The sequence below is a fragment of the Varroa destructor genome, unplaced genomic scaffold (genome assembly GCF_002443255.2).
Source record: "Varroa destructor unplaced genomic scaffold, Vdes_3.0 BEIS01000002.1, whole genome shotgun sequence".
In the NCBI taxonomy this organism is placed as follows: Eukaryota; Metazoa; Arthropoda; class Arachnida; order Mesostigmata; family Varroidae; genus Varroa; species Varroa destructor.
Window position 1 is genome coordinate 20,489,921 of NW_019211455.1, and position 27,576 is coordinate 20,517,496.

Sequence of the window (27,576 nt, forward strand, 5' to 3'; positions counted from 1 at the left end):
AGCGCTACTACCACTTATACCTCTCTGTAGTTTCTGTGCAACTTAGGCAGATAGGTACGCAATAATAGAAAGGCGAAGCAAGGGCTGTCTTATGAGACGGAATTATTGTCTTAAAGTTAAGTTGCGCTATAGGCGATGTCGCAGGCTGTTCTATTCAATGGAAAACAATGCAAATATGTAGAAAATTACCATGTAGCATGGAAGAAAGAGGAAAGCTAACCCACAATGAATGTTAGAATTATCTAATTGAAATTTAATTATTGTACAAAAGAATACAGGTTCGCCAATTCCCACCAGTTGACTTTAGCATCGCAGCCTAAATTGAAATAAATTGAAAATTTCACCATTATAATTGGATTTTATTGGAGTTTTCCGAAAATCTATTCGTAAAACATGCGTTCTGTTCTGGCTACAAAATTATCACTTCCTTGATATACTTCATTTATCGGAGAGACAACGAGGTCTTACCAGTAGGGGGAGAACACCATTTTCGGGAACACTTCGCGTGTTGTGAGGTAAAAGAGATGCTATAGTAAAATGGATCTCATACAGATTTTTGTTACTGAGACTAAGATCTCTGGGTATGAATACTTTTGGTATTGGCTGATTGTGTTTGGACCTTTTAAGAGCAAAGGTAGACATTTACTACGAATAAATGTACTTAGGATATCATAGCTTGTAAGTAACGCGGTCCGAGGTAATCGCATAGAAAATACTTTTAGCTTCTGTATTTATTCAGCTGGGAATAACGCCTTTCGTGTAGGCAGGCTTTGCGTGACAAAATCTATTTTATCTTCGGCTGAGGCTCAGTTCCAGGCGGAACTAGTGTCGAACATATTAAAGCGTTGATTGAAGATTCAAATTGGGTAAGACGATGGCATGCGGGCTTTCTACGGCCTAGAAAATGCTGAGAGAGGTTACGCAAACTCATGGAGCATAGCCGTACGATGAATCACCTCAGCCATTATGTTTGATTATACACTAATAACAGCAAAAAATCTGACTTTGAAAAGCGCAGTAATTATTGCGTTGTCGTTTATGCCTAACAAAGTGTGCTTCTTACATGCTGTTATTAATACACGCTAACTGGTTGAAAATCTATTAATTTAAAAGGACTCACAGGGTTGCATAAAAAGTATGCTTTCTGCCTTTATTATGTTTTTACAATGATTGAGCATATATTGATATGCGTATCAAAATTCCTGTGCCTGTATTTGTAGGTCTCGTTTGGAGGTTTCTATTTATGTAAGCCTCCAACGAAAGCAAGCTAGGGTTAGAGGAGACGCGAAGGCGCAGGCGCGGGCGCGGGAAGGCGCCCGACAGAGTCAAGTGGATTCCTGGTATCGAATAACTACCACTTGAGACGGCACTACGGAAAAAAAACCTGTCTCGGGGCCCTTCAACGCGACGTCAAGCTGCACGCGATCAAAGAATGCAATCGTTTATATTTAACCTTCTTCTTAACTCGAAGCATCGCATAGAGTGCCGCAACCATTTCAGCTGGGAAGCTATTCCAGCCCTACCATACTGTAGAGCTTGACTTCTGATAAACATAATAATAACTGCCATTTTGCTAAGACGTACTACAGTGTGACTCGGCAAGCCAGTTCGGTGATCTGGCCTTTCAGAGAGAAGGCTTCTATATGAAACATACGTTTCTGTGCGGAACAATTGCCGTGGGAAATAAGGAAGTATGGATGCGTAATGTGCAGCATGGACTTTACTGAGGGCAACCAACTGGGACCGGAGAATGAGAAAGTGAGACCTAAATATTGATTTTTCTCAGCAGATAGTCACGGAGGGATCTTGCCAGTGACGGCACTGCGCGTACGCAAACAGTCATACCTTGTATTTAGGGACGCTGGATAGCGCTAAGCGTGTTTGACGATGACTATACCATGAGATGCTGCTAATTGCACAGAGAACTCAATCGTCTTTATAAGGCGAAAGCCTACGATGACAAATGACAGAAAAAGGACTAATTCGCTTAATAACGATAACAATTCACAGTATAAAGTGATCTATTATTGACCTACAATGGCCATATTATTTATCTGCGAATAAAAGTACTTGAAACAGTAGCATAGATCTTAATAAAGATTCGCATCATCAAATATATGGGTAAATAATTTCTAAAGTAAGCCGTTGCACATATGAAGAGGAAGCAGAGCTTTTCTCCGTACAAGGTCGTTTTTTGTATGGACTTTTACAAGACATTATCGAAATAATCAATATATGAGATTGCTATTAACGATGCGATTGTGACTTTTAATCAATAGATTGGTCAGGTTGCTCGCTGTCGTAAGAAAAGCTTAGTAAAATTAGCGTAACTGTTACGGAGAGTATATGTTCCGACCTCAGTGCGGCGATTTGTATCGGCCAGAAATCACAAAAATATTTCTATAATATTTCACAGTTTCGTTGAAGCAGCCCATTCAAATGTCTCAGAATAACCTGAAGAAGGCTCGTTTCGCCCCTGAGGCAAATGGGCCCACCAGCTGTTGTGGTGTAGTAAAGACGAGAACAGCACAAGAAGAAAAGGACGGGTACCACGTCCGCTAAGGCTGTTCCCAGCTCCTATTTTGCTTAGCAATCGCGATGCAGTGGTATCGTTAGTCTTGAGGACAAAACAAAAACAAGCAGAAAAATCTTCGTAGTTTAATGAAACCGAGCGCGACCAATTGTAAATGATGTCACCATATTCATACTATCGACTTGCTATCTTTTGAAATGCAGCCAATTCACCGTCAGGTTCACCCCGTTTCTGATTCTGTATAGTGATTATTAGCAGAAAATTCAGTCTTTCAGATAACAACGGTAACTTAGTTCCTCGTGCACGGTCGGAACGCTATGCGTTTCTATTTTGTTTTATTATTGTTGCTAATAATGAAATCAGTAAATCACTCATGTTCAGTATTAATACCGAACCTTAGTTTTCAGTTCTTTTTCTGTGTTTATGGCACTCTTACAATGTTTTATTGTGGCAGGGCATTTAACTGAAGCTGGATGCGCACTGGTCCCTTTTGAAAACTTACGGCAAATGCTCGGTAGCCCACGTCGGCTTTGGGAAATAAGTATTTGTGCTAGGTTTTGTTGGCTATTTTTTGCAAAATTGACAGCTCATTCAATGCACGAGAACGTTATTGGAGGGAATTCAATAGGCAGCCATCAGAAGGAGAAGAAAGAGGCTAACATATAAATGAGGTCAACGATGTGACGCCAATTTTTCGGGGTTTTTTTTACGGTTGTTCATAGGCGTACGTGTTCATTATGGCAACTGTCGGCTCACAGACAATATCATTAATCTTATTTTCTCTTTAACCTATGTATAATACTCCGCTAGGTTACGGTAAAATCATCCCATGCGAAAACGTCCCATTCTCTTTTACATATATTCCTCTCCCCCTATCCTGTCAAATTTTATGACCGAAAAGCGGTTCTTGCAATATTACATCCCTTTAACACACGTCCTTCTGGTCTTCTCTTCGTTGTCGTCATCGATTCATTATTGAGGCTCTATCCGAACTACGGGAAACGACTCGTTGAGGCACTGATCTGATTTTGACTGGGTAAAAGAAGGCCAAGAAGTTGATTTGGATGTCAAACAATAACATCAGAAGCAGCGGCAGCGACAGCAACACTAACATCCATCCAAGTAAATGACAAGAGAAACTGGTTGACTGGAAAATGGATGCGAGGGAATCGGCCGCCGACCGAACGACTGTAACAGAAACGAACGAGACGCGCAAGAGCCTTATTCCAATGTTGATGATGTTGCGGGCGTTCCGCAAAGGCGAAGACATGGAGGAACAAGAAAAGAAGAGAGCTTTAAAGGTTTTTGCTCTGTCCTGAGCTCCGGGCCGAGACTTAGAAGCACGCCTCAGAGGAATAACTTCGAATTGAAATAGTCACTGAAAACGCACGCAATCAACGACTCGAGGGTCTGCCGGGCCCCCTACTTGACCCCCCCTCCTCCTAGATCTGCTTTGGTTTTTGTCCTGTTTCAGTTCAATGCTCTGGCGACGAGTTTTACGTTGCTCGACTTTGACTCGCTCCTTTTTTTCTCGTTTCGTCCTTTTTCTTTGATAACTCTTTCTTGCTTGCCCTTTCTGGATTTGCCCTCGCGCTACGAGACACTCCTAACTGCTTCTGCTGTTAATACAGGACCCGCTCTTGGATTATATAGATTGGGCGGCGCATCGTGTGCTGCAGAGTACACGTATTCTTAGCTTCACGAAGCTGTAACGCGAAGACGTAGACATCCGGATTTCGGTTTCTTTTACCAGATCGAGTTTGCTAGTCGACGTTGCTACTAACAGTAAACACACAACTACTTACAACATCGATACGTGGCTCTCAATGCAGTACCAAAAGAAAGAATAAATCAGTAATGTAGTATTTCTTCAGCTTGTTTTTTCTTTTCTACCCAGCCTTGCTGGCCGGCGTCGTTCTTTCAATGATGTGCGTTAGCTCAATCTTTTGGGTCCTTTACTTTGTTGACTGGTGACGCTAGCGACAATCTCCGCTCGCTCGATCTTGCTATTCAGCAGCAAGGAGTTCACGCCCCAATCAAGAGACCTCCGGCGTTCACGTGCCTGACGTCGTTTAGCAGCTTTCGTTACAGATTGACTTCTCAGATACAGGCCACCCGGCAAGGAAAGTTCAGTCGTACTACGGTGAGTGATGGAGTGACAGGAAAACTGGGAGTACCCTAGGGTTGTTTGATAAAGCTCGGTTCTTTCTAGAACCAAATACAGCGAGAAGAGAAAAGTGACAGCGAAATAGTGAACAACAAATAGAAATAGACGAACAGGAACGGGGGATATGTGTTTGCGCATCTCTTCATTTGTGCCTTTGAATACGCGTATGACGAAAGCAAAGCAGTATAAAATACGTCCGTGCTTGTACTTAGGAAACATAAAGTCATGGAATGAGTGCCGGCTGCGGTACTTGCAGCCCCCCGTCGGCCCCGTAGATTATCGTATCCTTCTGATTCCTTTTTATCTTATGAGGAAACGGCAACTTGGACAGAAAGAACCAATCCCACACAGCAAGTAACCTAGTATGATGCACATATACATATATACGTATATACATATACGACATAAAGAAAAAACACTGAGGAGATACGCTTTGCACAGAAGACAACAGTAGCCCTCATTCAAACGTCATATAATAGTAGCAGCAGGAGCGGAATTAATGCCTTCTCCATGGGAACTCTCCTGCCCCGTATTGCCATTACGACAGCGGCATGCTAACGCTTGTCCCATCGCTTCTAAACGAAAATGCTTGCGGCATCTCTACTAGCTAGCTAGAAAACAACAGAAATAAATATACCTGGATAAGTAAGAGGTTTTATAAGAGAGAAATATGAAGGCAAAGATTTACCACTATAATGGACGACGGACAATGCTGTATTCGTTTATCCACCAACAGCACGATTCATGGGAAGGGAGTGCGCGCCTAGGACCGTATATGAACGTCAAGACGGCCTAGATTTCTGTCCCACTTAGTCATACGTATCCTGCACGGATCACTACATTAACAATGTCAAGCCATGACAGAGCAGCGAAACCGTCACGGTACCTGCGACAAGGGTACAATGGCCGCGCAAGTCAGATACAGCCGGTCTGACTACGAATACCTTATTTTTGGACGTATTATAGAACGCGAATAAAGAAAAGAAGCCCAGATAACAATTACTAGGTGTGCAACCGATTTAATAAAATATGATTTTTAGATAGGTCCCAGAATATGTTAAGAACTAAGAGAATTAATTCTAAACCAATTGTTTCAGCGATATGTTACTATTGAACTGTCCCTACTCACTAAAAGGCTTGGTGCGTATTGAAATTCGTTAAGGGCTTATTAGAGTTTCCATTTCTTCGTGCTGTTGGTCCCTTTTCGCATAAGATCTTATTTTGTATACAACAATGCTTACAACAAGCAAGATCTACAAACTCAGTTAGAGGCAATGATAGGAGGACACAGCGCAAACGAGCATAAACGTTACATAGTCATAAAGAGGTTCAAGCAAAAGAATCACAAAATGCGATTTCTATCTAATTAACACCAGCAATGCTACAGCCCTGCACAAGATATTTTCCTATTCCTACATCAATGTGGCTTTCGTTACATAGTTTTCGGTCGTGGTCAACCGATAGGCTGCCGGTCTTCGGACGTCTTGCTATCGGTTTTACTGCCTCGCAAACAAAAGCAGACGAGTGTCCACGAAGCGCCAAAATGAGTATTAATACCATATGGACGGAACTTCTCTCCTTTTCCTCCTCGCTCTCCCCTCGCCCCTTCCAATTCGTTCCTTTCTAGTTCAGGCACGCATTTTCGTCTTTATTGGTCTTTTGTACTTTTCTATCGGACAACAGAAGCCAGTTATTCAGTCCAGTGTTGCGGAGCTGTTGCTGTCGTTGACGTTGCTTAAACCGGTCTTTGTTACTGCGGCGTTTGTCGTCGTCGCGGTTGTTATTCTTTGACGACCAGCAACGCGGCACAGGCGGCAGGTCACATCTCGTTAGCTTGTAGATAGCTTTAGTGACAATAGTAGCCGCAGTAGTACGAGGTGGCAATGCTGAAGCCGTTGTTTGCCGCCAAGCATTCGCGACTAGCGGAATGGGTGCTTTGTGTACCTCGCGATGATCAAGAGCAGCCCTGACGGTGGTGGATGGTTAACGGCTAGAGGCTGGCTGACACACTGGCCAATGTTATCGTCCTGTTCCTTTTACTTTCGGTGGGCCTAGCTGACCAATCAAGACGGTCTAGAAGCAAGCAGGAGGCTTCCTGCTGCCGCTGCTTCTGCTGACCATTGATAATTAGCCCGACTTCAGCCCGCTGCATCAAACCTAGCTGACCAAATCGTCCATCGAGCTTTGAATGGGTACGAATTCTTACAGTAAGTACAGAAATATTTCTACCATTTTGGTCTAAACTTAATAGCTATACGATGTAAACGAGATGAAAGGTATAAAGCACGTGCGCTGTGGTAATCAAAGGAGCCAGCCCAAAGACTAGCGGCAACAAAACACAAAGAACATCATAAAGTAGAAACAGTTATGTTACTCATAAATATTACCCTGCAGCTACGCGTCTTTTTGCTATTTCTGTTCCTTTCAATGTTAGTCATAAACTAACAGATTTGCGCAGGAATACTCAAAAGTGGTGTTCCCCCAGTTCACCAAACGCGTCTGCTAGACCATAATAAAAGTGCCACATCACGGCATAAACTATAATAGCTGGCATAGGCCATTACCGAATTTACGAAGGGCCTTTGGAATTCAATCGGCTTATTTCTTTTGAATGAACATTTGATCGGGGAAATTATCTTTTTTTTTTTAGAAACGAATAACCCTATTAATATTATATAAGAGGGAAGGGAGACTCACACACCATCGGTATGTTTCTTTGTCCTGAGTACGGAGGGCGGCACGAGTCTCACAAAAATACATAAATCTGATAAAATTTTACCTAAGGCATGTCAGATGCGGTAGCGTTTGTATTAGTCTCAACTTTTACTTCACAACTTCACTTCACAGCTTAAATATACACGCCAGCACCGCCGCAAGCACGATTTTTATGAAAATCATATACCGATTATTACAAGGTCAACTTCCTGTGAAACTACTATTTCCTAGCCATGTTTCTACTATCATTACCGTGTCAATGCTGCAGATCAAAGTCACAAGCATCTTTTTGAGTAATTTAGCGTACATTAATGAATATTCGTTTTAAAACGTCATGACCTAGTCAGTTTGGTTAGATGAGGGCGTCGGTAACCAAAGTGGGTGTTTAAGGAAACGGGAGTGAAGGAAAGTTTAATTAAGCAGACATTATTGGCGGTACACGTCGAGGTAGATGCCGTACATGATGGGCGAAAAGTAAATAGAGAAAACGAAAAGACATTACGAGAACAATTGGTTATCTAAGAAGTATGCAAGAAGCGCAAGGAACGGCAAGACAGACTCCTGACTCACTTTATTCACTCAACAACGAATTTTACATCCTGACACCTGGCGGTTTCACCAGCTATTGATTTAGTTGCCTGCGTAGCACCATGTTTATTAAAATAGACATCTTTGTCGCGTATAAAACGGGAATTGCGCTACTTAGATAAGAGAAATCACGAAAGAACACTGCAGAGTGTTGGAACCTAACCAACATTATCTGATTGGAATACTAGAAATCTAGTCAATGATTAGAACACCGATGTTCTAAAAAAACTAAGATATTTCCCGTCCAATATTTATGCTGTTCGGCATTACTTCAGGCGTTCTTCTCTCGACACGAAACGCAGGGTGTTTCAGCCCGGATTTGACTCTAGACCACTATGTCCTTCAATGTCCTTAAATGTAGCCGAACACGTTACTCGCCGCGCTATCCCAGAAACAAAATCAGCCACACAGTATTTCCGCGGTGGTATTCGCGATCGGCGTTGTTGTGTTGCTCGTATTGCCGATAGTGGGCCGAAGGTTCAGTTAGCTTTATTTCCGTTGTAATTGCTCAAGATCCTGTCATGTAGAACTTACGAGGTGCGCTTAGGTTAATAAGATCATCTCTTTTCGCAACAATGTGTTTAAACGCATAATTGTCTGCAGTAGCGTTCATAGGCTTTGAGTTTTTTGTCAACTGTCTTTCGTTTAACGTGCACACGACTCCGTTCTGCACTAATGCCCGAGCGGGTGCATAACCTAGTAACTGTAGTTAGTAACCATAACTGTAGTATTTGCACGCGACGGGGATATTACCAGGCCAAGTATTTGAATGTGGCAGCAATTGTGAGCGTCTTCATCGTGTAGTCGGCGAACATGAGGAAATGAAGTATGACGACTTCGATTTGCCTGTCGTGGCGTTCTACCAGCATAAAATTGCATAGGGTTTATATACGCAGTCTGCGTCAAAGAACAAAAGTAGAATCAAGGCAGGATCGCAGCATGTCCATTTTAAGCAAATATAAGTATGTCAGATTTTAATAAAAGCTTTACTGGGGCAATGCTATGCAGACAGCAGCTCTATAAAGGCTAAATTTAGAATCCGAAGTTATCTCTGAGTGTATCTTCGCAGGTATAAGTTCACAGCATGGCGTAATAGCTACATTGACGCCAGGTTATTAGTAATTAGCGCGGTAGATTTACTTAAATGTAAGAAGCTTTCGTGGTCTTTGAATATGTTCGTGCAGTATTTCGCCCGAAAGCGATTTAATGAGGCAGATATTACAAGAAAAATTAAAAAACCTATAAATAGCTCACATGACAACAAGACCGCAAGGTTTGACCTTTAGTCGATGATTCCTTCATCTTGTCTGGTTCTAGGTTTCCTTTTATATTGAACCTAACTAGTCCTTAACACAGAGCACGGCTTGGTTCGTCAACTGGATTACCGAGGTCAAAGAATGCTAAATTTTGTCCTCCCACAATTATATTTATACAAACGCCAATAGGATTCAGTTTGTCAGGAGTTCCTACAATTCGAAGAAAGAACATCAACGTCAGGTCTAGTCGTGAGTTCATCTGAACCAGATTTTTGCGACGTTTCCGACAAACACCCTCGTGGGCCTATGAAAACACAAAGCAACATTTGTTTTAGCTACGTAAAGCTTAGTATATCATATTGGACAGACGCTAGAAATGTCCAGATTTGCTCGGTAGATTTGCAATAGCAGCAATCGCGTTACGGTTAGGTAAAAAAAAGAACACTCAACGAATAATAGCGTCATTATTAAAAAGCGGTCAATATGAACATGGTTCTTTCTTCTGCAAGAGAGATAACATCCAATGTTGATGAAAGTCAATTGGGGGTTCAACTTACTGTTGCTATCACTTGTCGCCGCTGCCTCAGGTAGCAGTTGGTCCATGCAGTTGGAGGTTCATGGCCTGAGCATTCAGGCCTGCGCCACTGTACTTTCTTTGACTAGAAGTCCGCGTTGGTATCCTACTTTGCAGTTTACTTGCCCACGTTCGGTCACGATGACAAGTAGCTGTTGATGCAACAAGCCCGATAGATTTACCTCAGTGGGGAAGCGGCCATGCGTACATAAATGGAGCTAGCTGAAACGGGACGGCACCCAACCAAGTAGCTCGCCTTTCTCAGTCCGTCTTAAGCTTATGGCCATTGGTGGGTCGCCCACGAGTTACAGGTTATTACAGTATACTCAGCACGGTTTACAGATTTGTGAAATCGAGGCCAATAGAGAGGGAATTCGTTTAGCCAGTAAACTGCTATTCGACTTAATGTTTCGCTCTTTCCATGCATTTTTTTTGCTCTTCTAACTTGCTTTACGTTTAAGGGGTGTGGCATCGTGCAGCCGATGGCATAAGATATGTAGCCAAAAAGCCCCATTAGCATACTGGGAATTATCTGAGAAAATAGAGAGGTTTTTTTCTGGATGAATACCATATAAGTAAACATAGTAGCAACAACTACGAACACGTACGTGGGACATAAATCACGGAGGATTCATAAGGTTGTCGATTCTCTGACTGGTTACTGTTGTATACGGTACTACTTTTAATTAAATGTTAGGTAGTAAGTGTTTAGGCGTATGGTGATTAGTCTAGATAAATATGGTACGTTCTCATGTACGAGACTTTCTCAAGCCTTACATGTGTCTAGTACGTACGATGCAGCATCCAGCTACAAATTCACTGTCGTTCTCTGCTTTTATGAACAACATGGCACACGTCCAGCAGGATGGGAAAAAATTTGAACAGTTCAATGTTTTCGATTGATCCACGTTTTGGGGGAGGTAGGCCAGAGTGTTTTTAAAGTCTAGATTTTATAGGTCGATTACTTGTGAGTCCGCTTTTACATGCGTCAATTTCTCTGTAATCTCCAGACTAACGTCAAATTATAGCAAATACGATATCAAACAACTGACGTAAACAAGGTAGGTCAATTGGTTCATAGGATGGATGGAGTCGATATTCGAAATTATGGAATATTACATGTACGACAGACAGGAAACCAATGCCCTGCGTTGACGACTAATATTTCGGTTAACATTTTAGAGCATACACTATAAATAGAAAATGTTTTCTTCCTATTGATTAGAACTGAGACCGGTTATTATATGGCAGCTGTGACTAGATAGAGACGCACCCAAGCAGCAATGTATGGATAAGAGTTACAGTCGTATAAGAAATCCTTGAAAGGAAGCTGTCAGGCTATGAGTTCAGAAAGCCCAATTTTTTCAAAATTGACTATTTGGTTAGCTTATTTATAAAAAGACAAATCGGCTTACGTTCGCCGTCGCGTAATCGTTACGTACTGTAAACTCTTCCGATAGCGATTCAGAAACCGACTATACACCGATCTACAGAAGTAACGGCGCGAGATTGAGTGCGTCAGCTATTGTATTTACCTTCTGTAACTACTTGTAACCCATCCCATTAACAAACCAATTCCCCGCTCTTCATTTGAAGAATATCAAAGAATAAATATATGACCCGTATGTTATATAGATCGATTTAGCAGATCCACCCTAGTGTATGTATTTTATATACGGAAAAACGTATTCTACTGTTGAACCATTTGACAATTTCAAAGGCAACGCTAACTTGCTATATCACTACAAAGTTAGTGAGTTCTAAAGCATGTTATGAGGAATATGACGCTGCATGTGGTACATGCGGGGAGATTTGGGGCCATTAGTTTAGCCATACAAGTTGACCCATGGGCGTCTACCATTTATTCGAAAATGAAAACAGTTCTTCACTATGAAATAGCCCATTTAGCAGGCCAGCGTGCTAAATAAAATATGCGTTCATTGCCCATAGGCTCCATTGCCCTACATTAGCGAAATGGATAAACTGTCATGAAAATAAAGCAGCAGTAACGGGGCCAGTCGTTATCTGATGTATCAAGTTAAACACAGCGCAGTGATAGAGATGAACAACCTCTGAGCGGGGGAACTTCTCATGCTTAAGTAATTAAGATATTTTATGTAAGTTCGGGAGATGCCGAGAGCCACGCTCCTCGTGCACCTTGAACTAAAAATGCAAATGGCTGAAGTATTTTGATATCTTCGATAGTATAGGCATCATTAAAAAAAAAAATATATATATATATACTTTACAAATCTTTAGATGATTATAATAACGCGATATAACTAACGCGAGCATATTAACTAGTTAGAAAGTAAACTCCTTACTAATAATAAAGCTTCATTAAAAAAATGCTAACGTTTCAAAAATCTAATTTGTACAGTCAGTTTTTTTTGTTTATCCATTCGTCAACGGTCAGTGTTATCAATACAATATCATTAAAAAATCGCACACTAAACTTGTTTTGTTACTTCCTCAAGATAACACTCAATACTATACGGTTACTTACGTTGGGGCTTCTGCTAGGTTGTCTGAGCTATCCAGCGGTAGTATAATTCGAGACTTCGAAGCTAAATAGATCGTTACATATTTAATGGCCTGGATGTTAGTATTTACCTAACGACGACAGTCTCCTGAATGTTTCCTGACAGGTGTGGACTTTTGATTCGCTCTATTATGCTTAATCTAGTCATCAATGGTTTGTTTGGGAGAATTTGTTTTCTGAAGTTTCGAAAAATATGGGCCTTGAAACCATCATTTGATCTTGTTCCACCCATTCAAGCCGTGATTGAAATGTGTTCTACCGAAAAGCCTAAAAACTTCAAGCCTTTCATTCCCAAAAGCGCACACATTAATACTCTCAGGAAGAGCACAATTTACTTGCAGCGATGACCCATCTTCATACTTCAAGCTGACCCAATCATTATGCGTTTACTGGCGCGTTTCCCCATTTTTATGGTGATTGCAGTCGTTTACGCATAGCCCTTGTCTTAATCTAGACTCTATTCACAAAGAATACAACAAAAGCTGGTATGGGGAACACTTGAGACAGCTCAACAGGCCTTGACCAGCGTACTCCCACATACGCATCACTGACAGAAATCACTTTTGCGAGGTAGCGATCAGTCTCTCTACTATTCGGTTTTTTCGGTTGTCCGTTAAGTATATGCACCCTCTGCTATTTGCACCCATCACATGCTTTCACGGCTCTAGGGTCTACGTGCTGAACCCCCTATTCTGAATAACGAAGCTTTCTCAAACGAATGTTTATGATCGGAAATTGTACGGCAAAAAAATTCCGCAAGAGGAAGACGAAACATGAATTTACGGCCTACAAATTTGTCGTTCAGCCGCGCCTTAAGGAGTTGTCGCTAACTTACGCTTCGGTCGCGACAGAAAGACTTTTACTATTTTCTGAGCGAACGGAATATAGCTCTTAAAAATAGCGGTCCAGAACATACGTGCTTACATCCACAGCATTGTAGAAATAACAATTAAATACGTGCTAATGATCGCGTTTACTACAATGCCATTGTTGAGCAGTACTCTACGAGCGAAATTTTCATCCCACTTATGTCCCTTCTTACCACCATAAAATCCTCAACCGTTGTAGGGCCCTAGGTGTACGCCCATATAAATTCACGGAACCTGCTCCCTGACCTTTCCACGGACCTCACAGAGTCTGCGACCCGAGCACCAACCTTTAATGCATGACGGTGACGTACTTCATGCCAACTCCTGAGTTAGTAGCGGCACTAAGCCACCATAATCTCGCTGTGGTTCATGCCTGCGAGATACGGCAGAGTGATTTACGCGACTGTGCTCAAAGCAAACCGCAGCAAGAATTATACCTCTTGCATTGGAGACCTCCCCTCCGATCCGCATTGTCTTGTATCTTTTTAGACTGGAAGTCGGGTGACTTACGCATTACACTGGTTACCTAGGGCCTTAGGACCTGTGCTCACCTATGACCTATGCTCACATGAGCATAAAAATGTTAACCGTTCTGTTACCTTTACGTGACGAGCCCGCCACCCAGAGATAGTCGATTGTGTTATATAGTATGTAACAATACTACTGGGCATGCATTGTAGCAGTACAGTGAGGGTGGTGATTTATCAGTGATTAGTCAATTTAACTATGATCCATTTTCGTATGGGGACTGGATTTGGGGGGCAGCATACATGAATATTGATGAGTTTGCCTTATTACAATGATTTAGATGAAAGTAGCTCAAGTGCATTAAATGTGTTTGTAGGCCCAGGACCTTTGTGGCGACTTGAGAACGCTAACTTGCATTTATACAGTAGCCTACCCTGTATTTTGATCGTCCGTATACACCGAACTTACCCGAAGTACGATTATATTATTACTACCTCTATTCTATAATATTATTAGATCATAACCGTACAAAATACTGTTCAAGTACAATCAATTATATCAATTTAATAGGCTTCGCTGTCTTAAATTTAAAGACTGATTCTAATCTATGGTAAATAATTACTTCTTTCTGCTGTCATATATAATCAATATATTGTATTTTTTTTAAAGAAAAACATACTGTGAAATGCAAGCGCGTTCATTGTTTAAATCACAGACGTGATGACTTCAACTGAGCCAGATCTGGATTCCGCTACCGTAATAGTACGGTTTTTGCGTACTTATCTAAAGGGTACGAAGGTGGCTTAATTCCGAGTCAGACCTAAACACCTAGTCTTCCAATAAATATCTAAACAATAGAAACGATGATAAATATAGTAATCTTTTATTCTGCACAGTCTCTCTACACAAACCTGTTATTTTTTTTTTCGTTCTACTATCAGGTGTCGGCGAAACAAGGCGGCCAGGCGAAGGCGAAACCAGGGATAGCTGACAGTCGCTTATCGCACTTAATTCAGAGTATATATATATATATATCTCCGAATTAGATATCATTTAATGACAAGTCGATAGACGTAGCCACATCGTAGAATGGCAGGTATCATATATCGAATAAAAGGAGGTTAGGTTACGATAGAGGCACCAGTTACAAAGATATGATGGAGAGCTGCCTAGTTAAGGAATTGACGGTCACTACCCGGTTGTCTTTAGTTCTTTCCGGTATCCTTATCAACCCTAATCATGCTATATTCGATACTTCACCTTAACGCTCCAACGTTGATAGCGCGTATCTATAGATAGCGTAGAAAATAGCATTCTAAGGTCTCCAATTGACCATCATTTGCCTTCCTCCAAGGCGAGACACACGTTTTTATGTATGTGAGTATTTGATTCCCTTGAGTTCAGCCTATTTGTTAGAAATAGTATCACGGATCACACAAATCCTGCATGAAGCATACATTCCGACTCCTGTAGAGTTTTGTTGTGTGAAATGTTGTAAATGTAAAGGACCATTTCCCCTAGCCAATCGAGAGTAACGGCACTATGTATCTAGCATTTCGCGTGGCTCTGTCAGTCTGTTTCAGATTTGCCAGACGGTTCTAGCCATAAACGTCTTAAATCAAAAGTATGGTTGTGTAAATTGCGACCGTTAACCGTAACATAGCATGCTATGGGAATTTTGAACTTAGCGCACTAAAATTTACCATGTCGACATGTCGGGTTAAAATGATACTGAAAAACTATTCAATTATTCTAGTAGTAAACATTCAGTTATTTTTGGGCTTTAGAATCTCTATTTTAAGGGAAAAGTAAGGTTTAATACGGCAGCTTGTTGTGCTGGCTGTTTGTATGAGGAAACAAAAGAACGAACAAACAGAAGGAAACCGGAGGGAGTATAAGTGAGTCTGCGGGGTTGTTAGGAGGCTTTCCAGCAGATTGACAGGCGTGAGGCAACACAGGCCGACCAACGAAATGAAATTTACATTTCGGATAATTCAAGGTACTAGAAACAGTATTATTAGTATGTACGAATCTGGCTCCAACAGCCGGAAGAGAACAACACAAAACTTGCTACTGTCTCTATAGAATCCTCAATGATCCTGAGCTTTGCAAATAGCAAGTAAAAAACAGATTTAAGCTGCGGAATTGTGTACTGCTTCTCCTCGATGATGGCTTTTCCTGGAGATAAATTCACTGTTGTACCGGTACGGACAATTTCAGTGGCATCCCATTAAAAAGGATTCTAAGTGATTGCAATTTATCCAGAATAATACGGGGTAACCAACGTATTTGTACTGTTCATCGCGCTATGAACTGTAAATCTAACCATTTCGGTTATAGGTTTCAATAACAAAACTGGTACAAGTTGAGGATATGAATCAGTGAAAAACCAAATAGAACTGCACAAAATTAACTTCTACATTGGTTTAATAACGTATTACGTAACGTAACGAGTTGCACTTGTGCGTTAAGGACGACTGTGATAATTACAGCAGCTTCTATTGAATCTCCTACTATGAGCAGTTAACTTCGAAGTATAACTTCGATGAGATAAAATAACCGATCACTGAGTGTCTGTTCGTCGGTGTGTATCGACAGACAACTTCTGCAAAACAAGGTCTTCTTTGAACGTTCGTGAGAAAATTTAGATGGAGTGGAATATGTGATATATTGAAGTTGGCACAATCAGTTTAAAAAGTAAAAGATGCTAAACTTCGATATGCTGATCCAAATATGGCTGAATGTTTGGATTTTTGCTAAACAACGTCCGAAGGTTATTTTACAAAGCAATCTAACTCAACGATATAAATACGGAATACAGTTAGTGTGCGTTTGATTAGAAAGTTCAAACGTCCCCGACGGCTGTGTATTCACTGTAACCACTTGAAGCAATGCGTGACGTCTGTGCAAAATGTAAAACTCAATACAACCTGTGGTTGAGTCATACAATGCACAGAAATTTGTCAGTAGTCAGCGAATCCAGACTATTTCAAGCAGTAGCGCTTGTCCTGGTCGTGCGCTTGAGTTCTCTGTCTGTCGCTTTAACGGGCGTTTATAACTTTCGTCTAGGCATGGCAGCCTAATTTTCTTCCGTTAGCGCAGCTACGGCTGTGACTACTAACCGCTCTGCGGTTATCAAGTCCCTTCATGCATGAGGCATAAACGATTTTTGAACTAAATTTCTTTGGCCATCTACCCTTTTATCTTCGTTGTCGGTGCACGCTTCCCGTACTTCAGTGTCCCTTAACTTGAAAAAATAATCAGCAGCTCTTCTTCTCATAAGGGGAAGCTTAGCTAAGTGGCTAGCCAGGGGACGAAGAATCTCTCGCTGTCCCGTTATGCCTCATATATGACCATGGTGGATCCACAACCGCGAAGCACGTACATGTTTGAAGTATTCGTCTATCGCACGTTCATTTAAGAGTGAACTTTCGAAAAAGTCAATCCTCGCTAGGTCGCCTTCGACGGGCCGTTCGGTCGTGTACTTCATCGTGAACCCACTTTTGTACGTCACATGTACTGCCCACATATAGTTCTGCCGATTGATGACCTCCTGAAGGTATACCGATGATACATCGAGCGGTATATTGAGTAAATATAAGTAATCGCTACTATGATCTCAGTTTGAAACGCTGGGAAGTTTAGAGAACGGGTATCGATTCTTAATTAGCTAGGGCCGAAGACTAGATATAGTCGAAAGAAGTTATTTCTAGAGACGCCATTTGACTCGAACGTTCATACCGATATCAGCCAGCATAGATAGGAAAATTAAGACCGAGTAGGGGCTCCGGCTTTCCGAGGGAAGAGTGCCACATATAGCTAATGTTGATACAAGTTAGCGTTAAGTATAAGTGAACATGAAAGATCAACAGTCATCCAAGTGACGCACGCAATTCTTGTCGTGCGAGGGCCAGCGTCAGTGGTAGAACTGAGTGCGCTGTCGGCGTGAGGGATAGATGACAAAGAACCGTGACAAGTCCTGATCTGAACCTTAAAGCTCTTAGTTGAACCTAGTAAAAGGATCGTTCCTGGTTTTATCTGCGGCTGTCCTACCAGTCGACCAAGTGGTCAGCTACCGTAGTCTGGGTTGCGATACCCTCAACTGTGCTAATCGCCCAATTGACGTGGTGTTTTTGTTTGCAACACTATACATAAACTAACGTAGTGTACGAATTGAAGTATATTACTTGCCATATACTACTACATTGCATACTATTTACCTAATAAAGAGAGCGACGCTTCATTTCCTTACCCTTACAGGTAGTAATCATATATATCTGCTTGTGCTATGAACGTGTTCAAATCAATGAATGATAGCTTCTTAGTTGATGATTGGTCAGTGAAATCCAGTTGGCCAACGAGTTATGAACAAACAAATTTGGAACAGGTTGAAAAATACGACCAAGAGCATGTAACCAAGACCCTCTTCATACGTTTCCTGAACTCTTAGGAGTGTAGACCTCGTTCGTACACAGTCGCTTTTTTTTGATAACGGAAAAATATTATCTAAGTTACGATCCCGTAGAGGATTCTTTTCTTTTTCAAATAAAAAAACACGGTTTATGTCCGGGCGGTTAGATTGCACTTACATGCAAAACCCATTACGGATCCGTATGTCGATGCATTATAGTAAATATACGCCAGCACCTCAACGAAATCTCAGGCTCCGATCGTCATCATCTCACTAGACCGATCGACAAGCTCAACTCTATTCAACTACTGTTTGATATTCATAGACGGTTCAATACCGAACATTGTTTCTGTTAGCAGTATTCTTACTTCGTCTCGTCGTCTGTCTCATTGAACAAAGGGCGCTCGTTTCGAATTAGGTGTTCGGCCGGTGGCGGTAGCTGCTGCATTAGCAGCGTCGGCAATAGAAACATCAACACGAGATTGACGATGTGTGTTATTCGTTTGTTCGGTGAAGGGGTGTTGCGTTGTATCTGAGCGCAAAAGCGAGCCGGTCTACCAACAAACTATCGATTTTTGTGGAACCGGTAGAAAATAGCTATACTAATATCAGCCGCAGCAGTAGCGGCAGAGACTAGCATGAGGTTCGATTCAACGTGACCCGCGTACAAAATCGTTTGCGATACATTAAGAATACAATCTCGCATAGCAAATCTCGCACCACTTGCCGCCTCGCTGCCATAAAGCAGTAGCAAAAGTTAGTTTTCCTATTCCCACACTCGGAGTGGCATATAGCAGCGCAGCCCTATCTGATGACGATGATTGCAAGCGAAGCCCGCTACATTCGTGCATCTTTATGTATCTACGGAAGTGAGGTACAGTTGTTACCAGCGGCCTTGTCAATCGTCAACGGTAGAGAAAATGGCCGATGTGATCTGTAAAGCTATAGGGAAGTCGCTGTCGGCTGTGAGTGGTAAGAGAGTGTCACTGACGTTTTCTGCAACAACGGCCGAGTGAACAGCGGAAGCAGCAACAGTAAAATTTATTACGTAGTTTTTAGAAATTTATTAAAGTATAAAATTATAATCTACGGTAGAGATAAATAGGGTTTTTGCGATAGTTGTATAGTTTTACTATCCTAAAAGGCTTCGATAGTGCGGGATCTTACACTGAAAATGGAATGTAAAGTACAGCCCCATGTTCAGAAGGTTTGGACCTCACGTACAAATCAAGTTAGGTGTTGTCCCATCATTCGGCGCGTTCTCAAGGGCATCAAATCTACCAATGTTCTTGCTTATTTGACCTATGTCGCTTACTTCCTGCTAACGCATTCAATTGTAAACGGTTTTTGTAATAATGAGCAATATTTATTAAATGTAATTTTTTGTTTTCGAAATTATAGTCTGGAGATTCTAAGATGCGCTATAGCCAATGGTCAATAACTTCGACCCTTTAATTTAACGAACGGAACTCTTAACTCAACTCTACTTATCCACTTCGGAGCACTGATTACACAGTGCTTGCTGAGGTGCAGAAGTGAGCGCATATCTTTTTCAATGCAGTTTCTTTTCAAATTATGGACAAGCAATTGTACATTTGTTGTCACATAAAAAATGAAAATTCTCACACGCGATAGATCAGTTGTATGATGTTCGTTACGTATTTCCACCAGTATTTTCGAATTGATTTTAATATTAAAAACAAAAGAAAAGAGATGAAATTCAACGAGTATTATCGATCCTAAGATGACCTGGCATAGGACTATCGTTTCGGTTCCTATGGCAAGCAAGCTTGGGTTTGACGGATACCGTTCTCTTGACGACGATATACCTGTGTATGGACCCACTGCATACTAAACACTTACAGTTCCGTTGCCCCGTGATCTCCTAATAAACTAGAGTTCTGCGGAGTTGACCCACTGAAATGTTGGCCATTTTCGCAATGTCGTCCCTGAAAAGCGCATTCATCCGTACCCTAATAATCTGGACGCCTTCCATTCTATTTCCCTACAAAACTCACTTAAATCGAATTGAATCCCGATCATACGTCGAAAATAGCCGATTTATTAGAAAGATTTGTTTCTTCGCCGAATGAGAACGTCATCTGCAGCACAAAACGCGATCTAAGAAAACTGAAACGTCACGGCCATGGTGGTTGCTAGTGCTACGGTTGTACGGGCCTAGAAACCAATCGAATCCGGCATCTCGTACGTAACCTTCTTCAGCGCCCTCTGACCCTGATTTTTGCCTGTCTTTGTTTCTCTAGACATATGCTTTCTTGAAGGGAGCATTAACACATGGTAGCCCATAACGAGGCGGTTCGAATAGCCTAGATGGCCTCGGCCCCCCTCTAATTAACCAAGAGCTTTTTTGATTTTACTCCTGTCCTTTAATTTCCAATCAATAGGAGCGACACTATGCCATCGTTCTGGAGCTGAGAGTGCCGTCGACACAATAATTGCCTTTGGCCGTAATCAACCAGCGGTGCGGGACCATGAGAACATCGAGACGATCATGTCCGATCAGCACGATGCTGCTATGATGATGGCTAGTTGATTTTGTAAATATGAATGAATACGCCCTTGGAGATGTGGCAGGAAGGAGAGCATCGTGAAGTATCCGAAATGAATGCTACAGTTAATCATCATTTCACTTGAGCAAACGAAGAACCGATTTTGAGCTCTGAAAATGTTTGATATGGCTTAGGGCCGTTGTACAACTTCGATGAGTTAATTGGCAAAATGAAAATCATAAGAAAATAGGACTGGCTAAAGACAAAATGGCCGTCGTAGCTCGAATACAAAACTATTCTTTGGCATCTAAACTTCTATTGATTTTCTTTCGCTATTAGAAGTCGGTGGTACATTACCACAATGGTGAACTTGTACATCAGTGTCATATGTACAAAGTATACCAACGACTTGATAATGTCAGGACCAATATGAAGGAGTTTCGTGTAATAATTATTTTCACTATTTTCTTTTTCTTAGAACAATATATCAGAAAGACAATAGTGCTATATAAACTGATCTCGTATATATTCAAATTTTGATTTGTTTAAATATTAGTTTTTGGTCTGTGCAGCAAGCAACATTGTATATATGTAGGTACCAATATAACGTCCCGTGATAACTTGGGGGCTAACGTGGGCATGTGCATGATAATATCAGGGAGACGTCGTACTCCAGGTCCATAGACGTTTCGTGCAGGTACGTAGTCGCCTGATGGTATGCTTAAAGGCCATACGAAACGTGCATTTCAAAACATAGGGATGCCAAAATAGAGCAATAATTATTATTAAATTGTCTTATACAGTATATGACATATTAAATGATGCATTTCCTCAAGGTTGTTCGGCTTTTGTTCATTTAGTGATGTGTATGCACGTGTTTCCTGCATGTAGAATGTATGACCTATAGTATTTAATGTGGGTACAGTGCCTGTGTTCTTTCGCTATCTCTATAGCTTTCTTATTACCCGTTCGTTTTAGCGCTCATAATGAAATTTCAAAACCATCTTCTCCTGCAAATTTTAAGTAAATTTTTTGTTAGTTGTTTTGAAGTCTGCATATAGGGGAAAGTGGACTGAAATTGGGCAGGTTTAGATTAAAACATAGTAAATAACGTTTGCAGAGTTCAGGGTTGGTGAACGGTCACTAAGCTGTAGCATAAGTCACAAGCGGCTACATAACATTAAAAAGTAAGACTGAGCTGAAACGTAATATATATATGAAAAGCTTCTTTCGTACATATTATATTTTAACATTCAAAAACGGCTTCTACGTCTACACAATTGTGTCTTTTTCGTATTTGTCGTGAGTTACTCTTTTGTTTTTAGCCGCTCCGTCTGTTCCGGCAATGTATTGTGATTTGGGTGTAGTCGGGTCGATATCAGCCGAACCGCGTGCTCTTCTTTCTTGCAGTTGTACATGTTCGTTTATTCTAGTTCACGTATAATTTTGTGAACGGATGCACGTTTAAAAAGCGGCGTTAAGCTAAGTTGAGAAATACTAACTGTGTACCTTCGAGGCAACCGTGATCGGGCATTCGGTGCAAGCGTTCTAGCCCACTTCGTGCTTTATGGGTCACGGTCATCACCACATTTGCACTACAGTTTTTGCAGTGTTGTAATCATATTGTTCTATACGGTAGCGAACATAACAAATAAATAAATGAAACATTTAAAAATACGAGATGCGGCATCCTTTTCTCCGAGACTTGACTTGAGATTCGATTCGGTACTTTCACCGTTACGATCCACGATTCAAGTTACGCTGAGCTGACGTCAATCAGTCCGCTGTCAGCGTCCCAGTTCAGCTCTTCTGAATATGTGTTCTTCGTGCTTCATGAATACCTTCGCAGAACATCTTCGCAGACAGAAAGTGCTGTCATAAGCAACAAGTTAAAGAAACAATGAGAGGTATTTCTTCCGTGGTACCCATAAACCTTCGCCAATATACATGTGCAATAGATGAATAAGGACTAGAGATACTCGTGGGGACGAATTCATTTTCTAACTTTAATTTATAATCAAAATACGCAATGATAGTCTACTTCAACTCACTTTATGCGGTATCCGATCTCAACCCAACAGTAGACTACGTTAAAACGCTTTCTTATTTTTGCGAAGTCTAATAGCGAGATTGCTCATGTGTACACACACAAGCCAGGCGAAGGACACATGATAGCCAAGTGACCGGGTTATATAACACTGCTAAGTGTGAATCCACATATTTTGGCCACTAGACTTTACGGACCCTCAAATTAGAGATGTCTCAGCCCACGTTTTTCTACTTGTTATAGCAAACTTTTCCGGCTTAGATGTTTCAAATCTTCAATTCCTCAGCTTTTCTTTCTGGCTATTTCTCTCCCACTTCTGACCGTCCTATCAGTGTAACTTCAAACAAATAAAGACTTCACGCTCCATAGAATCTATAGATAATTGCTTAGCAAATGCTTATGGAGACAACAAATTGTCAACTATAAATAATGCGTGAGTGAACGAAGTAGATGTTAGGCAGCAGAAAAGATGCATACGCAAATCAACCTTCACATTTGGTCAAATCCGTATACACGCGTTTTCAAGTATTTTCCTAAATCTTCGATGATTGAGGTACGACTGAAGCCTTCCAGTACTGTCAATGGCAGGGTGGCAAGGCAAAACGTCAACCTTTCTCGACGATAGTGAAAATTTTGCTCTTGCAAAAGTGAAATTTTCAACAATACCCAGTTTGGTTTGCTGAATAAACTTATTTTTCGGTTAGGAGGCGCATCGGGAGCATAGGGGGAAGGAAACTAAATTTATAGCTGCATTAATGCTACACGCGCATTACAAGTGTGTTTACGTTTATTAAATCTAATCCACGTGCAGGTTGTAACTTCATATTATTCGAGCAGTCCTTGCTAGCGATAAGATAAATGGCCGCGAAGAACTTTTTTGTCTGACGAGCGAAGTGATTTTCTCATCGAATTGCGCGGTTAAATCTCCTAGGAGATTTTTTTTGGAGAATATTTCCTATATCCTCATGTCCACAAAGACGCGCAAATTGCTTTTGTTGATGATCCAAAGAAAAGCTTTTGGTTATGGGTTTGATAATGTTTGTTGTTGCCAAAACAAAGCTTCTAGCAAAGCACACGGCGAGAGCGGACACTGTACCAATTTATAGTGAATTAATCAATTTTCCTTGGACAACTACCAGCAACGTTTGAACCAACGGCAAAGACCAGCGAAAGCTTCAACGCGTTCTGGGATTATTAAGTAAGCGACGAGGCTGGAAAACGCTATTTATTATGAGGAAGGCGTCACGTTAAAAAGGGAAGCAGTCCGTTCTTCCGACGACGTCAGCCAAGGCCATGAGAGGATCTTTTGTAAGGGACTTTCTCTCTTGCTATCGGCTGGCCCCTACTCTTTCAGGTCTGGGTGTTGGTTCGACCATTGATCTGAGGTATATAGAATAGGTGAAGTCAGCGTAGAAAGGCAAGGTGATATAGGCCTAGGCTCTTTTCTTCAGGGTTATAGAAAAGGTTAGTAGGGAGACAAGGGGGAAAAAGATAAATTGCTATTTTTCCTTTCCTCTTCGTATCCTTCTTTAGTTCGCTCTCCATTGCCTTCTCCCTTCGTCCTTTTCTCCCTTTCTTTTACAGAAGCTTCGTTTCTATTGCGTTCTTGCTCATTCTTTTACACCGTAGGTAGGATAGGAGAGGACCCAGTGGCCTTCATTAGAGGTCGTTGCTGCTATCCACCTCGGCGCCAACGCCGCCTTTCCCTTGTGCATCCCTATCCTTCGCAGACTTCTGTTCTGGTCTTCATTTTTTGTCGTCTTCGCCGTCACTGATGTCTTGCCGCTTTACTCTGGTCCTGCTCTTCCGCCACGGCCAACGGTTGACAGCGGTCAGTAGCCATTTTGACAAGCGAGAGACAAGCTAAAGAATAGAGGGTCTCCGGGATCCCACCGACAACTTCAATAGGATTTCCCTTTTCTAAGATGCTTAGAAGAGTCTGACAATGGGTAATGTACCCAACCATGTCGTTGGCCACAACGGATGCTAATGCGCACTAGTTGCGGGCTGTGCTACCACAAGAATATCCTGTCTCATGATCCATTTCATAGCACAGGTGCTCACGTATGGTTTTAATAGTATACTTTTGATCCAATGGCTATGATGTATCAAACTTCAAATTGCGATTTGACGTTCTCGTAGGATGAACATATAGCTGCGTAATATTGTGATGTTGTTGTTGAAACATCTGTTGATTTTCAAGGATTTTACGTGGCTATTCTACACAGTACGTTTCGGTATTTTAAATCCACAGGACTGTAGCCCACTCTCGAAAATGTCTATTTTTTCTCCACAGCTACATACTACCATCTTCCTGGCTGTTTAGGGTCTTGTTAGAATTTTTGCTGCCGTTATTTTTTTATATTCGGCAAAAGTGTTTTTGAATGAAAATAATCCCTCCAGCGATGTTCTCTCTATTGCAATGATAAAAGAATATCTTAAGATTAATAATCTGTGCTCCAGAAAAGATAATTAGCAATGCAACGAATAACGACCACTTCGACAGAGTGCCCCTTTTATAAAAGCAATTATTGAAAATAAATACTTTCCTAGAATATTTAAACGGAGACGGAATTGTGGAACTGAACGTGTAAGATTAATAGCTTTCAGCGCGCATGTAGCGACGAGGTCAGTCTGATCGGGACATTAGGACAGGTGATGACAAATAAGTGTCAGCTGTTTTACTCAAACAATATGGGGAAAGTGTGCCATGGTATTTGTGCACGCGTCATTTTGTAGAACTTTCACAAATCTCAGAGCTGCATTTCGGTTTTGAATGTTGCCCAGATAGATTATTAAGGTTAATGCGAACTGTATCTAGGACCAATCTTGCCTTCGGTGAGAATAGTAGAAAATGAACAGGGTTTGTTGCGCTCGACGCAAGCGTCAATACGTCCAGCAGCGAGTTTATCCGAAGAAAAAAAACACAGGTTTATGATAGAAATCAAATCTGGCCTCATGTCGATCAACAGTCGCTGAGATCATTATCCATGTGCTCTTGCAAACGTTTTGTCATCGGGGTCCACTCAGAAGCGCCGTCACTAAAGCCTCTCCCTCGAGATCTGCTTTTGCTGTAGAGCGTACGAATAATAACGTTACTTTCAAAAGGGCTACGACGCACCTTTTAGAAACCCATCACGCCAACCAACAGGAGACGTTTACCTCAAGGCACAAAAAAAGCGTGAATGCCTGCCTTGTCGGTACGCGTATGGCACAAAGATCGTTTTCAGAAAAGCTGCCATTTGATAAATAAAATGAAACGTACTGACTGGGATTGCGTGTAAACTATGCATATACAATCCAATCATATTGTACCATTTGTGCCACACTGCTCGGTAGCGTTCTTTCTTTCGGTTGGCTTTTTGTCGGTATTTGGTTTCCGCGTAAATTATTTTTCAAATGATTTTTACGCGAATGGCAGATGCTGCCAGGTCGGCCTATAAAGCTGGCGACTTCAAACAAGAAACTATGATAATATGCATTTTCGGCTAAGTTTGTGCCCGACGAAAGTTTTCAAATTTCCCTTGGGGATCGGCGCGCCAACAGCTTGTCCCTGTCGCGTTCGCTGACACTGCTAAATCTCCCTGAATCGTCAGCAGTGGGAAAAAGTGAAGCAACATAAATTGCATAATCTAGCAATGGCGCCATACCAACTACGTGTGTGAGCTCATTCGAGAGAAAAGGGGCATGCGCAAAATGAAATCTTTTTCTTGGCAACCTGATCATTTGTCGTCAAAAGGCGAAGCGATGGGTGTTTTATTGATCGGATAGGACTGGCAATTAAGTGGGCCTTTGATATTTCGCTTACGCATTAAGGCTTTGTCGTGTGGCATTAATCGTGAAGACCGAAGAATACTGCTCTTCGTAATAAATTAGCCTTTCGGGTATAAGTTCCCAGTGAGAGTGAACTCGAGTGCCTTTCTTTCTCAATCAAATAGGGTAGAATCAACACAAGGAACTAGGCTGAGCTGAGATCGATCACATGTAAAACAAATATCAAAAGGTCTTTGTTATATCGATGGTCCGTTTTTTTTTTTTATTTATGCTTACGAAACTGTTTGAGCTGGGCTTCTTATTTGGCCTTCTACAGAAAATATAATACAATGCGGGAAGCAAAGGTTTTAGGACAACTGTGCGCCACCGTAGTAAAATACAAGAAGTAGCTTGTTTTTAGCAGAATATACTAAATAATAGTTTACTCGAGTGCTCACGGGTATGCGGAAGGATCAGGTTAGTATGAAATTGTTCAACTTTACTTTGATCGTATTGCCTTCATATGACAACTTCTGTGTCGTCATCTCTGATCTAAAGCGCATTGATGACAAGTCATGCGCTGCGGCGTTAGTGTAAAGGCTTTATAAGGGGGAAGGGTACAGGTACGTACATGTTTAGCATTAGATAGTACGTTAATGACTACCATTTCAATGCGCAGATGATATATATATATACAGATAAATATATGGTGAAAGAGCTCAGATATGTAATGTAAAATAACCGACATAGATAATACTAACGCTTTCGTTAGCTTTTACTTTGTGAACAAGCTCTCGAAATTACCTCTTTAGTATACCATCAAGGCCTTTCACCTACCAAAGGTCCAGCTAGGGTAAAGTCTTGCTGGACTCATTTGGGGCTTCTCCAACAGGCTTATAAAACGGCACGACACCTAGACGCAGACTATGCCGCCCCAACAAAACAAAAAGGTATTTCGAAGTTTAGAAAGTCTCATGTGCCTAGTCTTATCGGGACCAACATATGGACCATAAAGACATTTACATGAAAATATAAAAGTTCATAAATCTGGCTGTAAGAACATGCCCATCATAGGTGACCTATAATTAAAAGAAAGTCAAGCGGGTCACAGATTCGGTAACGACATTCAGTTTCATACACACA

The 27,576-nt window shown here is 41.4% G+C and overlaps 1 protein-coding gene and 1 long non-coding RNA gene across 15 annotated transcripts in view; one reads left to right on the forward strand and one right to left on the reverse strand.

The window, feature by feature from the left end:
• The window catches only part of LOC147757494 (uncharacterized), a 36,355-nt gene extending 25,742 nt beyond the window's left edge, over positions 1 to 10,613 (reverse strand). For 2 of the 14 annotated variants that reach the window (XR_015320914.1, XR_015320915.1), the window contains exons 1-2: positions 9,817 to 10,187; positions 9,258 to 9,563 (exon numbers count right to left, since the gene is read on the reverse strand). Coding sequence is in view for 5 of the 14 variants with exons in the window: in XM_086979956.1 (XP_086836082.1) it covers positions 9,258 to 9,305 (48 nt within the window). In the remaining 9 variants the exon portion in view is untranslated. Of the gene's footprint in view, positions 1 to 9,257; positions 9,564 to 9,816 lie in introns of all 14 variants that reach the window. The other 12 variants (XR_015320916.1, XM_086979953.1, XM_086979956.1 and 9 more) reach the window with 10 other exon arrangements.
• The window catches only part of LOC147757495 (uncharacterized), a 76,089-nt gene continuing 54,885 nt past the window's right edge, over positions 6,373 to 27,576 (forward strand). Inside the window, exon 1 of the long non-coding RNA XR_015320923.1 lies at positions 6,373 to 6,907. This is a non-coding gene — a long non-coding RNA (uncharacterized LOC147757495). The remainder of the gene's footprint in view (positions 6,908 to 27,576) is intronic.